Raw genomic sequence first — 18503 nt, forward strand, 5'->3', positions numbered from 1 at the left:
TTCAGTGTTGTTTTCTCTTATTCTGGTTACTATCTCCACCCGAGCCCATTAACTTTCTTCTAAACAGCTTAAACTTTCTTTTTGTTGACAAAGCTCATGATCAGTAGCTGTGAGAACAAATCTGCCTTGGCATTCTGTGTATTCGAATCCTTGTTTTCTCACTAGGACTATCATACTGGGAATCTATGCATGAGGAGTTTCCCCTCATCCAATGTCTACAGTAGTTAGGGGCAGAAGCATATAATTCAGGGAAGCTCAACATTGATCATCATAAAACCAAGCTGGGTTGCCACTGCCCTTTATATTTTTAATGCTTCCACAGAGCCCTGTTAACAAAATGCATATAAAGTTTTTATTTTCAGTATAAATTTAAGGTATTTCAGATGTTGCACACTCCAAAAGGGGCATTGATATTTAATTTAGGTCTTCTGTGGATCAAATACTGACCACTGCAACAAGTTGATGATTAGTAGTCATACCAAGGAACTATTTCCATTAAGCAGTTTCTAAAATCAGCAGTTCCATTGCTGTTTATTCTGAGAATTCAAGAAAGCGGAGATTCCTCAGTACTACTCAAAAATATATTTTTCGTTCCAAATTTCATTCCACTATTGCCTTTGGTTTGTATGTAGGTGTATCTGATAAGGCCAGGCAGATGCACATAGGTTGGTTGAGAGACCTAGGGACTTAGGTGGAGAAGGTCCCACTTTCTCTGTGAAACCAGAATCTTAATCTTAGAATATAATTACCCTTTAGGTAGCCAAACAAACAAACAAACAAAAAACAGAGAGAATAAGAAATAGAGATGGACAATCTTTCCTGAGAAACAAGATTGGTTTAATATATCTGCCAGTTACATGCAAGTGAATAGTGGAAAAGAGAAGAGGCAATTGGTATGCATAAGAAATTTTAATGTACGGTGAACCTGCTTTGAATAAATGAAGTTTAATCAATTTCTCATGTTCTGACAGAACATATTAGCATTCTCTTCTCTTGAGGAAAAAACATGAATGGAAGTGGGCCAACAGGCAGCAGGAAAACAAGGAGCAGAAAGTTCCTCTCCTGCACTGCCTACGCTCAGTGTAGCAGTCTGAAAAGGCAAAAGGATTACACATAGAATTTTCCCACCTTCTACTGTGTAAAAGTTTTTGGAATAACAGAGAGCCTCCTGAAATAGAAGTTAGTTTATATCTCAATTTGCCAAATTAACTGTGCACTTTGCCTTTCTAAATCTTTTAATCTACAATTTAACAAATTAAATTAGATGGTACTTAAAAGTTCTCTTTAAGATTTAAGGTTCCGTGATATTACTGTTATAGTGTCTGTCCAGACTTCATTACCACGTTCATTGTTGGTTGCCTCTAGGGGAAAGGGATGATGGTTTATGCACCCTGCACATGGCTAGTGTTCTACAATTAGTCCTCAAATATGTATCATTTCTATATATTGGGAACATTTCATGTCTTCTATTTTCAAACATGCAATACACTGTCATTAACTATATAGATAGCTACTCTGCTATCAAATATTCCTTCAATTTAACTGTATGTTTATAACCATTAACCAACCTCACTTCATCCTCCTTACTGTTTTCAGCCTCTGGTATCTATCATTCTACTCTGTCTCCATGAAATCAACTTTTTAAGCTTCTACATATGAGTGAAAACGTGGATATTTGTCTTTCTGTGTGCCTGGCTCATTTCATTTAACACAATGGCCTCCGGTTCCATACATGTTGTTGCAAATGATATAATTTCATTCTTTTTTATGGCCAAATAGTATTCCATTACTAAATGATTGTGAATGTTATTTAATCTTAACCAACTTGAACAGCTATTATCCATCCCCCTCTTACTGATCAGGAAGCCAAATTTAGGGAAGATTGAAAACTCTTCCAAACACTATATTGTTAGTGAATGGTGACACTGTTTACCTTCAAACACGGTGTAAAAAGTAGTTAGATTTTTAATGTGGACATTCTATTTTCCTTTCTAATAGTGCTGTACTCCTTAATCATACTAATTTCTTGAATCCAGAAATGAGTAATTGGCCTATTTGGGGGAGAGGGAGATGTTTTGGAGAAACACTATCATTTTGATTTCAGTTTAGGTGATGTGGCAGAGATGGATGGCTGACACTCAAGGTCTGTAATCTGCTTGTGTGGCAGAGGTGTGGAGGGGAAGCAGCTACCCAACCAGGATCTATAGTTTCCACTTCTTTTGCCTCTAGTTTTCTCACTAATGTAATCTGAACAGAATTAAGTTGTGTCAATTCTGGTCAAACTTTCTTCTACACATGCTTTTTCCTAATCCTTTAGTGGGATGAAGAGGATTTCTAAACCCTAGAGGAGAGGAGAAACCACAGAACAGAAGGGGCTGTGCCTCTGATCATGTGGAAAGCTACAAACCAAGTGGAAATGCTGGGATTAGACATTCCTTGAGCAAGGAAAAACAAAACAAAACAAAACAAAATTCTATTAAACCATGGAGATTTAGTTTAGTTGTTCCTGGAGCTGGTATTAACTAATTAGTCACTGATATGTTTAAACCAAAGCCAGGAAGCAAATAAATAGCGAATATGAAGAAAATGTGTTTACTTGGATTTGTGATTTGTATTATATAAAGATTTGATTTATAATGGCATGTAGTTTATATTAAAGTGCCAAGTGTACAGAAATTTTAAAAAAGCAATAAGTTTTCCTTTCTATTCTTTGGATATAAAAATGTTTATCCAGTTACAGTGTCGCTGCATTTAAAGAATTTGTCACATGAAGTCTCAGTGGTTTAAGTATTCTTCTATGCTTAGCACCATGGTCTCTTCAGGTTTTCCACAGAGATGGACTATGTGGATAAATTAAAGCACTAGTTTTAGATAGCTCTCCTGGTTTTCTCCCTCTGATACCAATGAAACTACTGACACTCAGAAGCAATTAGAGCTCAACTTAGAAAGATTCAATAACTAGAAGCTCTTGACTATTAAATTAATTTTCCTTAACTTAGCAGTGGAAATGATCCCAGAACTTTCATTTTAGGCACATATACTTATCCTAGTAAACCTATGTACAACTGCAGTTTTTCTTTATGCAACGTTGGCCTTGTAAACTATTGAGATGATTAAGCTTATCAAAATTTGATTTGGTTCCCACTGTTTGCACTGACTCTACCCGCAAGGTTTATGTATGCAATCTTGTTTCAATTATTTATTGTTTACTTGATGGCATTAAAGTCTCTTTTAGAAATTTCTTTCTTTCTAATAGACAATAATTATATACATGTAATGGGGTATAGTGTGAAGTTTTGATGCATGTATACATTGCGCAATGATCAAATCGGACTAATTAACGTATCCATCATGTCACATGCTTATTTCTTTGTGGTGAGAACATTTCAGGTTCACTCTTTTAGGACTTTTGAAATATATATTACATTATAATTGGCTATAGTCACCATGCTCTGCAAGAGATCATTGGAACTTATTCCTCCTGTCTAACTGAAACTTTTCCCTCTCTGCTTCTCATGCTTCCTTGTAGAAATGGTAAGTCAGCTTCTGCCCACAGACAGGTCTTTCTAGGGCTTGTCTATCATGCATGACCACACAGCAAAGAAATAAGGGAACCCTCTTTTCTCAGGCATCTAGCACAACTATCCTTCCCTAGACCTCCATAACCACTGATACTAACACATGTAAGGGCATTTCTTAAGACAACTACCATTAATTCAATCTGCTTTGAATATATTTCTCCCTCAACCATGGGTGTAACTTAGAATCGTTTTGGAAGTTCCTATCCACAAGGACCTAGGGATAGATATCAAAATGAAAGACAGAGACCTTACATCACACTTGTCCAACCCATGGCCAGCATGTAGCATGTGGCTCAAAATGACTGTAAGAAGAACTATGATGTCACTGATAAAATCAAGGGGCTCTGGGAAAACAGCTATTAATAGCTTGATGAGGAAATTTGGACATCTTGAATCTGATGTGGGACATCCCAACTTAAGGGCTGGGTAGGCGGTTGAAAATGCAACACAGGACCTCAGGAAGGCAGTGAAATGCCAAGTGTGAAGATACCTCTTTGTGCTGAATAGCTTCCTTCTCCCACCCTAATCTCTAGTTTTCTCCAACCTGCTCCACAGTCTAGAAGAACCTCCCCAGGTTTGTACCATCTAGTACATCAAGCTGAAGTTCCCTGTCTTCTGGTTTTCAGCACAGCTCAGCCAAAGGCAAGCGCCGACAACAGACTGAAGGGGTGAAAGAGAACACAATTGAGGTGTCTCTTTCTCTGGCTCCTTGTTTTGAGATCCAGCTGGGTCCCCGCTCAGTGGAAAGTCTCAGCTCCTAGTAATTAGCGCATGAGGACATGCAGGCTATAATGGCATCCTCAGGCTGGCCTATGTTCAAATCTTTCTTCCCTCTTAAGGGGACGGAAACGAGCCCTTCCAACGTGGAGTGCTGATTTGAAGGAGAATGTTTATAACCAGATTGCCAGTGAATCCTCAATAAGAGGAGTGATTAGAGGGGAGAGGTCAAGGAGCCCATAGAGAGTCTCATCCTACTGAGGTTCTAGTGTTTCCCAGATGGGGTAAAAGTTTGATAAGCTGCTCCAGGAAAGTCGCCTAACAGTTACTGCGCAGCCATCACGGGCCAGGCAATGGGGCGCTTTCCCTACTTTGCCGCTTTTAACGACCAGCAGCCCTGGCCAACGGTTCATAGCACGCGCTGAACCCTAGAGCAGGAAGCAAAGGGTGCAAAAGTTCTGCGGGAAGGCGGCTTCCCGGGGCGGGTGTGCTGGGGACCCACGCGGCACCGGGGGGAGGGGGATCCGCGCGCTCACCCGGTCCCGGGCGCTACCCGCCACCTCCGCCCGCCGGCCGCCCGCAGCCCGGCCGGCGCCATGAGGATCAAGCCCGTGAACCTGCCGATCGCCCTGGTCGCCTTCGCGCTCTTCAGCTTCTCCTGCTTCTGCATCTACAAGACGACTCAAACCAGTAAGCAGCTGGGCCTCCTCCCGCCTTCTCTTGCGCCTCCGGGGCTTCGGGGCTGCAGGAACGCTGGCGAGGCGGGGTCGGCGAGTGCGGGGGCGATGCTGGAGGCTGGCGGCGGCAGCGGGAGTTGGCCCTGGAGGCCCGCGTCGGAGCCTTCCCGAGGCCAAGGCCACGCTCGGGTCAGCGGCGGCTGTGCTGCAACCCGCGCCCCAACCTCCTCCTCCCCGGCCCCGCCCAGCCGGCGCGCGCGCTTACAGATCTAGCCCCGAGGACCCGCCGCTCCGTTTCTTCAAAGGTTGAAGGGCCCCATCTGTGCCCTGCTTTTCCCTTCTCCTCTTCTTCCTTCTCGAAACTGTGACTGTCAGACCCCAAAAACTGCTCTTACACAGCCAGCATCTTTCCTCTTTCGTGGTCTTGATTACATCACCAGGCCACGCTTCCTGCCTCCCTGGAGTGTTTTTTTGCGGAGCTGAAAAGGGGTGGGATGAAGGAGAGGGACGTCACTGACCAGCTACAGCCGTGGCCCAGCGCCTGGACTTCGATGGACCGCCGGGCTGCGTTCCGCTCCGACGCAGAAGATGGAATTCCTCCTGGCCCATAGAAGTGCCAATTTCAATTTCAGATAAACAATCATTTATTAGCATAAAAAATGCATGGGACGTAACTATTCTAAAATATGTGTATCTTGTTTATTTGAATTTCAAATTTAGCCAGGTGTCCTCTATTTGATCTTTCAACCCTAGTTGTCCGCAGTGTAACATTTGAGCATTCAAGTAGTTGAATTTTTCAATTTTAAGACTTACGAACGCTGTAAATGATGAACCCAACGTTCCAAGGTTGCTCTTGGTTGTTTTCAGTTACATTTTCATTTTTATTATTGAACACATGAATGACTTAGGTGCATACAAGATAATCTTGGTAGGAGTGGCTGAGGTTGAAGTTTGGGAGGGACTTCATGTTTTAGTCTTCAAGTTAATACTAGATTTTATCATCATATACACCAAATATTCTATACCCTACTTGTTTCAAAGACTAGAAATGTGTATTAATTTATCTGTGCTATAATATTTCTACTGATCTTTATAGTCATTTTACATATTTTCCCTCCTCTTCATTTTCAATAAAGAACATTATTCAAATGTCTTTTTTTATTTTGCCACAATGAGCAATAAGCACACCTGTAACAAAAACTAAATGATTTCTTGTAATTAGAAAGTAAAATGAAAAGTTTTGTAGTAATTTTTTTTTAGATGAAATTTTGTTCTTATTGCCCAGGCTGGAGTGCAGTGGCACAATATCGGCTCACTGCACTGCAACCTCTGCCTCCTGGGTTCAAGCAATTCTCGTGCCTCAGCCTCCTAAGTAGCTGGGATTACAGGCATGCACCACCATGCCCAGCTAAGTTTTGTATTTTTAGTAGAGATGGGTTTCACCATGTTGGTCAGGCTGGTTACAAACTCCTGACTTCGGGAGATCCACCTGCCTCAGCCTCCCAAAGTGCTGGGATTACAGGAGTGAGCCACCACACCCGGCCTAGTAATTTTGGAAGGTAATTTAGAATGTGAACCTCAGAAGAAGTTTTAATACCACTAATGATTTTATAATGAAACTGAAGACTTTGAGATCCTTATAATCATTTTGGTGTGTTTTCTAGTTATGACAAGGAAAAAGAAGTTTGTTCCTCAAAGATTTATATTTTCATTATTCATATGTTCAAGTTCAGAAACAAGATATAGTTCTTGAGAATTAAACACTCTTAAAATAACAGACAAATCAGATTTTTCATTTTTTTAGGTATATGTTTCTGCTCTAAAATAATTAGGATATCAGTCCTATAATGAGATGTCCTTACATCAACAAAAGAAAACACAGACTTCACTTGGTTTCTGAAGTAATGATTTTTATAAAGCACCAAAAATAGTCCCAATGTCTTAAAAATTAACCTATAGTTGTTATTTCTATCAATGAAAATTTGGGAATGTTTATTAAAAGATGGCCACCACCTAGTGTTTTATTCTTTCTCCCAATTAAATTTTGCTGGGTGCAGTGGCTCACACCTGTAATCCCAGCACTTTGGGAGGCCAAGGTCACAAGCTCAAGACCAGCCTGGCCAACATGGTGAAACCCTGTCTCTACTAAAAATACAAAAGTTAGCAGGGTGTGGTGGTGCATGCCTGTAAACCCAGCTACTCAGGAGGCTGAGGCAGGAGAATTGCTTGAACCCAGGAGGTGGAGGCTGCAGCGAGCCAAGACAGTGCTACCCTACTCCAGCCTGGGTAACAGAGTGAGATTCTGTCTTGGAAAAACTAAAAACCAAAAGAAGAAGAAGAAGAAGAAGAAGATATTAACTAAATTTTATGGGTAGATAACCTTTTTGCTCATTTCTATAAGCTCATAGTATTAACAGTTCATAATTTGACCAATAAATATGCAAGCTGTATGAGGACAGAACGTGTTTCCTATTTTTACCTGTTTTGCTGTTTTCACTACTGCATCCCAGCATGTGGAAAACTACATGGCATGTAATGAGCATGCTAAATATTTGATGAATAAATGAATGGTTGAAATAATGAAAGAATCAATGAGTTTAATAACTACCTATTCATATCATAGGCACCAAGTGAACAGCATCAAAGAACACCCCCTTCCTTTCATGAAGCTTACATTCTTCTTAGGGGAAATAAACAACAAACACATGACATAATTACTATATGATATTAGATGTTGGCAGAGTTAGGGAAAGGTAAAGTGCTGTTTTAGACAGAGAAGGATTATCTGAGCAAGTTACATTTGAGCAGATTCCCAAATGAAGCAAGGAAGCATCATATGTGGAGATCTGGGGGAAGAGTATTTCAGGCAAAAGGAAATGCAAATACAGAGGCATTTGGTATAATCTCCTTGATTTGTTTGAGAAACAGCCAGGAGGCCAATGTGAACAAGGAAAGTGATAGTATTATAACATGGAGACCATATCTGCATTTTATTCTGAATAAGATCAGAAGCCGTTAGAGTTTTGTGCAGAAGAGTAACATGATCTCACACATACATTGAAATGATTATTGGATGTGTGCTATGAAAGAAAGAAAAGAATCATGGATGCTCCAAAAATTTTTAACTTAAACTAGGGTTTCTCAACCTTTGCACTGCTGACATTTTGTGTTGGGTAATTCTTTGGGGAAAGGGGACTGTCCCATACATTGTAAAATGGTTAGCAGCATCCTTGGGTTCCATCCAGGAGATGCCAGGAACAGCACCCCTCTCTGTTGCGACAGTGTCTCCAGGCATTGGCAAATGTCTCCTGAGGGAGAAATCATCCCTGATTGAGAATGAGTAGCTTAAATAATTAGAGAAACGGGTTTGCCATTTACTGAAATGGCAAAGATTGGGGTTGAAGCAGGTTTGAGGGTAAGTCAATATTTCTGTTATGTATGAAGTGCCTACTAGAGATTCCAGTGAAAGAGTTGAATAGGGAGTTGGCTATATCAGCCTGCATCAGGATTAGCAGTATAAACTTGAGAATTGTTACCATATAGTATTTAAAGCCATGAAATGGGATGAGATCACCTAGCGAGTGAAGGAAAGGAGTAAGTCTTGGGAAATTCCAGTATTTCAAAGTCAAGGAAAAGCTAGAAAACTGAAAGAGCTAAGCCAAGAAGAAATTTCAAGGAGTAGAGTGTAATAGTGTGAAATAATCCTGAGAATGGTCTCTAGTGTTGAAAAGCCATCTCACCCATAATCCTTGAAGTTATCATTCCCACATTCTTGGTGAATGCAGCAGGGCCTTGATCTGAATTTGAGTGGGTACTTCATCCCAGTCAACCAGAGATGATAATGAAGGGAACTGTTTTGCCAGTGCATGTCATGGAATTCTAGTGTCCTATTTTCCATGGGCAGTGTGGTGGCTCATCACTGCATTTAAGCCCAAGAACATCAGGTGACCGATTCCAGATTTTCTTCTTTGTGAGTGTTTCCTGGGTAATGCAACCAGTCTAGGAGCCCCTAATCATCTGCTAGCTACCTCCCTTGGAAAAGCCAACATTCGCCCTCCACTGTCATTGACAATCCTGGCCCTGTGGCCGGCCTGCTACTACTCTTGCCTCTGGCCACTGCCTCAATGTCTCTCACTCCAACAAGAGCTGGCAGTTTGGTGGAAGAATTGCCAAAAGAAGAAATACTATCTCTTTTCATACACCTTCTACTATAGCACAACTGCCTCCCATTGGGAAAATATAATGAGAATACCACTGGCAAGGAAATCTGGGACAAGCAACAGGGTTCTAGTTTTGATCATACAAAGGAAATTTAGAGGGGCCTATAAAGACAGAGTGTCAACAGATACAATTTCTAGAAAGTCCAGGAATGAAGAAAACTAAACAGCATCTTATATCGGGACATACATAAGTGTGATAAAATTACATTTTAAAAATTAAAGGAACAATAAGAAGATACAGTTTGGGAGAGTACTGTAGTACTGTAGTAACATTATGAGATGGGGTGGGAGAGGAATCCGCAGGTGGAAGCAGCGGCATTGGGTAACTTTCAGTTATTAGTTTGGATGATATGCTATTAATATTACATTATGTTGCAGAACTTACCTATGTATTACATGTCTTCTTCTGTATATATCATTTTTAATTGATTAAAAGAATTTATATAGTGGGAATAAGGAAGCAAGAAACTGGAAATGATAGACATACAGTACCCAATTCTCTTCAGGATATAGAAACCATAAGACTTTATTTTTGAAAAAGTTCACTTGGGATATAAATACAAATGTCTTTTTATTTTTCCAGTAACTCCTCACATGTGTTCCATTGAGCCCCCTTTTCTGCTTAGAGGTTTAGAGAGATAATGAACATTTATTCTGTGTCCTTCTTGGTCACTTTTGGTTATTCGGTCTCATTCCTGTTTTTAAAGACCCAGTTTCATTATTTTTAAAACTTTAATCTCCTAATCAACTTAAAACTTTCTTTTCCTTTCTCTGTTGGACAGGCAAAACTCATGGTTCAAGGAAAATGGAATGGCAGATGAAAAAATGGCAAAACTGTCACAAACATTAGTGGCTTAAAACATCACTTTATTTGTTTGTTTGTTTACTGAGACAGTCTGGCTCTTTCGCCCGGGCTGGAGTGCCACAGTACCATCTCCGCTCACTACAACCTCCACCTCCCAGTTTCAAGCAATTCTCCTGCCTCAGCCTCCTGAGTAGCTGGGAGTACAGGCACATGCCACCATACCTGGCTAATTTTTGTATTTTTAGTAGAGATGGGGTTTCACCCTGCTGGCCAGGATGATCTTGGTCTCCTGACCTCAAAACACCACTGTTTTTAAACTCCTGATTTAGTGATCAGGAATTCACACAGGGCTCCACTGGTCAGTTTGTCTGTAATTCGAGGTGGTATCAACTGGGACATTTGAAGCTGAAGACTCTACTACTAAGTCTTTTTCTCTCACAACTCCGGCATCTCTCTCTCCTCTCCCCACACAGCGGTGCATCCTCCAAAGCCTCTCCTCATGGCTTCGGTTTGTTTCTCACAACATTGTGGTCTTAGCAAAATTATACTACCCCCACCCCACCCCATAAGGCAACTACCTTTTAAAAGGCAGGAAGTGGAAACTGCCAAGCCAGTTAAAATCTATACCCCAAACTAGTACTGCATTACTTTTGCTATGTATTAATATAGTGAGAGCAGTCACAGGATGAACCCAGATTCAAGGAGGTAGAGAAATTGACTTCTTGATGTGTGACAGGGAAGGTCACAGTGCACACCATTTGACCTGGAAACCATCTTTGGATAAACAGTCTGCTGCACTGCCCTCCTCCTTTCTTGTGCTTCCCTGTGGTACCGAGGTGGGAAAGAGCTGGGGAGGCAGAGGTTTTCTTCCATGACATCAGCCTGGTGGTTTCAATTTCTCTGGAAGACTCTTGTATGTGGCAGACAGCTAATGCTCCTGCAGAGGTAGTTTGTGGCTGCTTCTGGGGGCTTGCTGTGGTGTCTCTGCTATCTATTCCCTTAAGAGATATCCATCTCCTGCTTGAATTCTTCCTCCCTAGCTCTGCTTTTGTCACAGCCCCTTGTTGCTGGGATTCTTCTGCCTGGCGGATGACCTTCCTGCAGACGACCTGCAATATTCACTTGAGCCACTCACGTCTTTGCCGCTTCAAGCTGCCTGCCTGCCGGCTACTTCATATGCTCCCCCTATTGCTTAGCAGCGTCTCTCCCTTCCTCCTGCCCCTTTTCGTCTGGCAGCATGAGGACTTTGGTAGGTCTAGCAGTTCCACAATTTTCAGGGTAAAAATGCTCCACAGCCGCTGAATTAGTGAAGAGAGGACTCATCCTAGAGAACCCAACTGTAATTCTTGGGGATCTCTCTCTCTCTCTTCCCTTCCTTGATGGAGGGAAAACATCCTCATCCCCATCCAGATGGGGGAGTGCTTCACCAAGGTGTATGACTTTGCGGGAATATGCCAACAAAATAGATTGTTATTACTGTCCATGGGGCAGAAAAGGAGCTCCCAGATGCAGCTCTAAGTCAGCAGAATCCAAAGTCCAAATGTGGCCTCTTCAAGAGAATAATTGAAATGTCTTGTGGAATTTAAAATATATGTACAACAACAATGCATACCAGCAATTACAAGAAAAGGCAAGAGGGGGAAAGTGGAGTTAAATTGTACTAAACTTGTGGAACTATTGAGAAGAATGTAAGAATTTGTATTTGACTATTAAGTCAAGGATTCATGTTGAAATATCTAGCTGAACCACTAAATAATAGTATAATAACATAACTATATACTAACTCTACTAAATGTGCCAAAAAAGAATTAAAATATTTCCTGATTGAATATACAACAAAATTGAACTTGATGATTACTAAAAGAGACACAATTGAATTTTAAAGACAGACATTTTTGAAGAAAGGGGATGGAAAAATACATACCCACAAACCCAAACCAAAATAAAGTTGATGTAGCTGTATTCTGTTATCAAGCAAATGGGCTTGTGGCCCAATGTATACAGAAGCCAGTAAGTTTGACACTGGCTTTTGAAAAAAAAAAGGTTTTTTGTTTTGTTTTTGCAAAACCAGCTATCCAGGAGATCAGATGCAGGCTCAAATCTGTCTTTCATTGGGTCTGGGCCAAGTTTTAAGGGGTCATAGGAGATGGGAAAAGATTTAGGAACATTGGCTTGGCAGAGTCTAATTGGAGGGCTTCCAATCTGGCCGTTGACGGTAAGGTATGTTGAGGCAAATTTCAGCTCCATATCTTCTGGGCCAACAGATCCCTCTCATCTGAAGAAGTTCCAGTGTTCAGGTTCAGGCTGCTTGACTCAGAGGGAGGATTCAATGGTTTTGGGTGTGTTTAAAGGTCACAATTTTGCTATTGCACTTGCCCAGGCTATATGAATTGCAGTTTTGGGCTCTGTTATACCTACAAGGTAACTAGACATTTTTCAACGGGGTAGGTCCAGTTTGGGCTGGTCTTGTGGTTATATTAATATCAGCAAAGTAGACTCTAAAACAAAGTGCAGCATAAATGTTGAATAAACAGAAAAACCATTAGCAATTGAGAAAATGCAAGTTTAAAACATGAGTAACCATTTCATACTATTCTGTTCTTTAAATTAGGAACTTGGACATTTAGTGAGAATATGGAGCTTTGGGAACTCAAACTTCCCTTGGAAGAGTATATATTCATTTGCTTCTGTTATGAAACATATGCCTTTCCTATGTCTTAGGAATTCTACTAGTAGTAGGGTTAAAATTAGTGTACAGCCTTATCCATGGTTTATGGCCAACATTTGTTCTCACTGATCAGTACCTATCCCATGCATGTTGTTAAATACTTTAAGTAACGTCTCTACCACCAGATATATCCTAGGGAAGCCCTTGAACATGTTTACTAGGAGACATGTACCAGAATATTCTTGGTGGCATTTCTTATAATTGTTATCAACAATAGAAGAGACAAATATGTTGCAGTATATTCAGTACATTGGAACATTTTACAGCAGTAAAAATGAATGAACTACGGCTTGATTCATCAATATAAATAAATCCCAAAAGCATAAGTTGAGCTAAAAAAGCAAGTACAGAGTTTTATTTGTTAATGTATAAAACCAAGTGTAAATCATCTCGCAAAAATAGTAAAACTATAAAGGAAAGCAATAAATGATTAATACAAAATTCAGGATTCTGCTTATCTGGGGTGGGGAGGAAGAAGAATTGGATTTGGGAAGGAAACAGGTAGAATATCTAAGGCTAAGGTAGTTAGCGATGGGCTCAGGAACGTTCATTTTTATTATCCTTTAAACTATCTTATATACTCTTTGTAATGTCTAATATATTTCATAATAAAACCTAACCCATAGAGGGGCCACTCATAGGGAATTTAAAGGGCTTAGTACATAGTTTGATTTGATTATTGCAAAGCATACTTGGTGGGGGGTGCGTAATCGCCTAGTAATTGTCTTAGGTATTCTTTCTTTGGAAACACATTGGGTACAAGCAAACTAATAATAAATTTAAAGTGGCCTGCCAATGCTTTAACATTATACCTTTTCCCCTTCTATTTACTCCCTGAGTGACTTACATACTTTCCCAAAGATAAACTGTAGTAGGCCATTCTTGCATTGCTATAAAGAAATATCTGAGATTGGGTAATTACATTATAAAGAAAAGAGGTTTAACTGGCTCCTGATTCTGCAGGCTGTACATAGTGCCAACATCTGCTCGACTTCTGGGAAGGCCGCAGGGAGCTTTTACTCAGAGCAGAAGGCTAGGCTGGAGCAGGTAGGCACATCACATGGCAAAAGCAGGAGTGAGAGAGAGCGGCAGGGAGATGCCACACACTTAATCAGGTCCCAAAAGAACTCACTATCATGAGAACAGCACGAAGCCATGAGGGATCTTCTTCCTCCATGACCCAAATACCTTCCACATTGTGGATTACAATTCAACATGAGATTTGGTGGGGACATATATTCAAATTATATCATACACCATACCATTTCATACTCTATGCACTTATGGTGTTGTTTTCTGAGGCTGGAATGCCTTTCGCTTTCTTCTGTTGTAGGCAAGCTTCTATATATACAAGTTCTCAAGTCTTCTCTCTTCTCTGAAACCTTCTCCACCTCCCTCTCCTACTCCTCAGTTCTCCTTAAGAATGAATCATTCCTGTGGCACTTTGAGGATAATTCTATTTTAACAATATATTATAATTAGTAATGTTTAAATACATTCCCACATCCCTTGCAGCCTGATTGTTAGGAACCAGATTTTATTTATATCAGTTTAATTTAGACCAGGAACCGGATTTTATTCATGTTTATTTACCTACCACATAGCACCTGACAAGTATTTAACGGAAGAATGGAAATCTCAGCATGCTTCCTGTTACTGGAGGTGTTTAGTGAATGAAATGAGGTCAAGTCACGTTCATGGCCATGTTGTAGAGGACCTGGTAGACCAAGGCAAGTAAGCACTCAGGGAACCATTTATTGTCTTTGAGCAGTGTTTCCAGAAGATTAATCAGGATTGGAGGTGAAAGACCAATCAAGAAGCAATTATAATAATGCAGCTAAAGGCAATAAAGCTTGAACTATGGTAGTATCAATGATGATAAAGAGAAAACCATGAAAGTGGTCTGTAACAGTGCTTCTCAAATTTTAATGTGCAGAGCATTCACCTGAGAATCTTATTAAAATGCACAATCTGATTCTAGGGTGAGGCCTGAGAGCCCACAGCTAATGCTGGAGATTTATGCCAACAAGCATGGTAGTCAGGTGGCTTGGAAGCACCTGAAATGCAGCTAGTGAGTGCAACTAGGAAACTGCATTTTTTATTTTATTTTAACTAGTTTGAGTCTACATTTAATAACTGAAATGGTGTAAAATATTTCTCCATTAAGCAAAATTGTACTGTTTTGGTAGGATTACATTTCACTGCAATTATTAAAATTTAGCATCTGAATTGAGATGTGCTGTGAGTGTAAAATACAGGACTTAGAATATTTAGTACAAAAATGTAAAATAGCCCATTGTTCACTTTCTTGTTGAAACAATATTGTGGGTATATTGTATTAAATAAAATATATTGTTTAGTTTCACTTGTTTCATTTGTTTCTTTTCACCTTTTAAAATGTGACTACTAGAAAATTTTAAATTACAGATGTGGCTTGCATTTATTTCTGCTGGAACACAATGCCTTGAAGACTTGCTGTGAGAGGCACAGATAAGTGGCACTTAGGATCTAGCCTAGAACCTATTTTTAATGGGCAGAAGTTGCATTCATCCATTGCACACTTGAACTGGTGTTTGTTTTCACAATTTCATTACAGAGATGCCCAATTGACTCAAAGCATCTAATTATTGTTTATTTCAAACCTTCACAAAATAGTGTTATAACATTTCATCTTTACTAAATACCTGAGTATATATGCAAGTAATATCAATATTTTAAATAGAATACTGATGAATGAATTACCAGGGAAGAATGTACAAGAAGTAGATCTAAGATTAAAGATTATATCCTTTAACATTTCTCTATAGTTGTTGCTGTAAAAATACTGCTTCCTCTAGGGAAAACTTTCTTTTTTCATGTTTACCAAATTGATCCCTCAGGGACTGGCCTACAATGTAGAAACCCACATAGGTTGCATCACCCATGATACATCAACTCAGAACAATGCAAAGAAAACATTACCTGGGAAACCCTAATAACATGAGCTTAAATGACATCTCCCTCTAAAGTTTGTAAGCATCTTCAAATAGAATTTACAATATGAATATTCAAGGTTTATCTGGATAGTTGCAGCTCTTTTGATTAAAGCATGGTTTAGTTTAAGAATCACTAAAATCATTTCTTATACTGACAAGTCCATTCATTTCATTAATTTATTTATTCATTAAGCATATATTTGTATAAGAGCTATCAGCAAGTCACTGTTTCAGATAGTTGGAATTGAGTAGTAAAAAGTTCTTGCTGCTCTCAAGCTTACATTTTAGAAAGCTCTGGAATGAAACATAAAAGCAGTCAATACATAATATGAGGTGAGGTGGTGATAAGTGATTTTTACAGAAAAGAATAAGGGAAGGACAAGGGTGTGCTATCTTACAAAGGATGGCAGGGTAGGCTTTCTTAGCAGAAAACTGAATGAAATTAGGGGGCTCCTGCCATAACAGGATATGTGATAAAACAATGAAAGGATATGGTGGAAGAGCATTCAGTGCTGAAAGCACTGCAAAAGCCAAAGCCCTAAAGTGAGAGTGTTTGGTTCCTATGAGGAACAGTAAGGAGGCCGGTGTGGCTGATGCTGGGCTCCCTCAGAGTGAGGTAGGAAGGGCAGGAAATGAGACCAGGGAGGAACTCAAGGACTGATCAGACAGGACTTTGTGAGTCATGGTAAGGACTTTGGTTATTTTACTAAGTGTGATGAGAAATATTTTGGAGGGTTTTGAGCAGGGGAGAGGAATTATACAATTTTTGCCACAGACTATCCACTTGTGTGGTCTTGTTCAGGCAAAACAGATGAGTGAAAAAATGGTAAATGTTTCAATCCAAATGTATCACCATTTTTTTTTTTTTTAAGAGACAGGGTCTTGCTCTGTTGCCCAGGCTGGAGTGCAATGGTTCAATCATGGCTCCACTGCAGCCTTGAACTCTTGGGCTCAGGTGATTCTCTCACCTTGACTTCCCAAAGTGCTGGGTTTACATGTATAAGCCATCATATCCAGCCAACATGCTGACTTTATTTCCTTTGAATACATACCCAAAAGTGGAATTGCTGCATTATGCAGTAGTTCTATTTTTGTTTTATTTTATTTTATTTTATTTTATTTTTTCAGACAAAGTTTCGCTCTTGTTGCCCAGGCTGGAGTGCAGTGGCACAATCTCAGCTCACTGCAACATCCACCTCCTGGGCTCAAGTGATTCTCCTGCCTCAGCTTCCTGAGTAGCTGGGATTACAGGCGTGTACCACCATGCTCAGCTCTTTTTTGTATTTTCAGTAGAGATGGGGTTTCACCATGTTGACCAGGCTAATCACCAACTCCTGACCTCAGATGATCTGTTTGTCTCAGCCTCCCAAAGTTCTGGGATTAGAGGTGTGAGCCACCATGCCTGGCCCTATTCTTAATTTTTTAAAGAGCCTCCATACTGTATTCCATAATGGCTATACTAATTTATATTCCTGCCAACAATGTACAAGAAAGAGTTTCTTTCTCTCCATATTCTCACCTTTGGTCTTCGATAATAGCCATTATAACAGGTGTGAGGTGGTACCTCATTGTTTTAATTTGCATTTCCCTGATGATTAGTGATATTAAGCACTTTTTTATATAAAAACTTGGCCATTTTTATGTCTTGTTTTGACAATATCTATTTGAATCTTTTGCCAATTAAAAAAAAATTTTTTTTTTTGCTTTTGACTGTTTGAGTTTCTTATATATTTTGGATATTAATCTCTTATCAGATGTATGATTTGCAAATATTTTCTTCCACTGGAGAAATTTCAACCCATACATTGTCTCTTTGGTTCAAATATTTTCAATCCATGTTGTCTCTTCACTCTGTAATTGTTTACTTTGCTGTGCATAAGCTTGTTTAACTTGATGTAATCCCATTTATTTATTTTGGCTTTTGTCTGTGATTTTGGAGTCATATCTGAAAAATCATTGCTCAGACCAAGGTCATGAAGCTTTTTCCCAATGTTTTCTTCTAGTAATCCTACCGTTTCAGGTCCTTCAACCATTTTTAGTTAATTTTATACATGGGTTGAAATAAGGATCTAATTTCATTCTTCTGCATGTGTATATCTAGTTTTCCCAACACCCTTTTATTGAAGACACTGTCCTATCCATAGTGTATATATTCTTGGAGACTTTGTCAAAGATTACTCTAAACGTGTGAATTTATTTCTAGGTTCCCTATTTTGTTCCATTGGTCTGTGTGTCTGTTATTATGCCAATACCATGCTATTTCAATTACCATAGCTTTGCAATGTATTTTGAAGTCAAGTAGTGTGATGCTTTCAACTTTGTTCTTTTCATTCAAGATTGCTTTGGCTTTTGGGGGTTTTTTGTGGTTCCATATGAATTTCAGGGTTTTTTTTTTCTGTTTCTGTGAAAAAATAATTGGAATTTTTATAGGGATTGCATTGGGTCTGTAGATTGCTTTGTGTAGTATAGATGTTTTGATAATTTTCTTCTAATCCATAAACATGTGATATCTTTCCATTCATTTCTGTCTTCTTCAATTTCTTTCACCCAGATTATATAGTTTTCAGTGTACAGTTCTTTCACCTCCTTAGCTAACTTTATTCCTAAGTATTTTATTGTTGCCATTGTAAACGGGGTGGTTTGATTGATTTATTTCCTGGATAGTTTGTTATTAGTGGATAGAAACTCTACTGTTGATTTTGTATCCTGCAACTTTAGTTTACCTGCACCATCATCATTATGTCTTCACAACATCTCTGAGGCAGGGTTTTTTATGTATGCATTTACACCAAAAGGAGCA

General features: G+C 39.5%; 1 protein-coding gene across 1 annotated transcript in view; it reads left to right on the forward strand.

The window, feature by feature from the left end:
- The first annotated feature begins 4806 nt into the window (after window positions 1–4806).
- MGAT4D (MGAT4 family member D) overlaps window positions 4807–18503 on the forward strand; it is a 51759-nt gene continuing 38062 nt past the window's right edge. Inside the window, exon 1 of the mRNA XM_039479154.2 lies at window positions 4807–4988. Within this exon, the coding sequence (XP_039335088.1) occupies window positions 4895–4988 (94 nt within the window). The 5' untranslated portion in view covers window positions 4807–4894. The remainder of the gene's footprint in view (window positions 4989–18503) is intronic.

This window comes from Saimiri boliviensis, chromosome 3 (genome assembly GCF_048565385.1).
Source record: "Saimiri boliviensis isolate mSaiBol1 chromosome 3, mSaiBol1.pri, whole genome shotgun sequence".
Lineage (NCBI taxonomy): Eukaryota > Metazoa > Chordata > Mammalia > Primates > Cebidae > Saimiri > Saimiri boliviensis.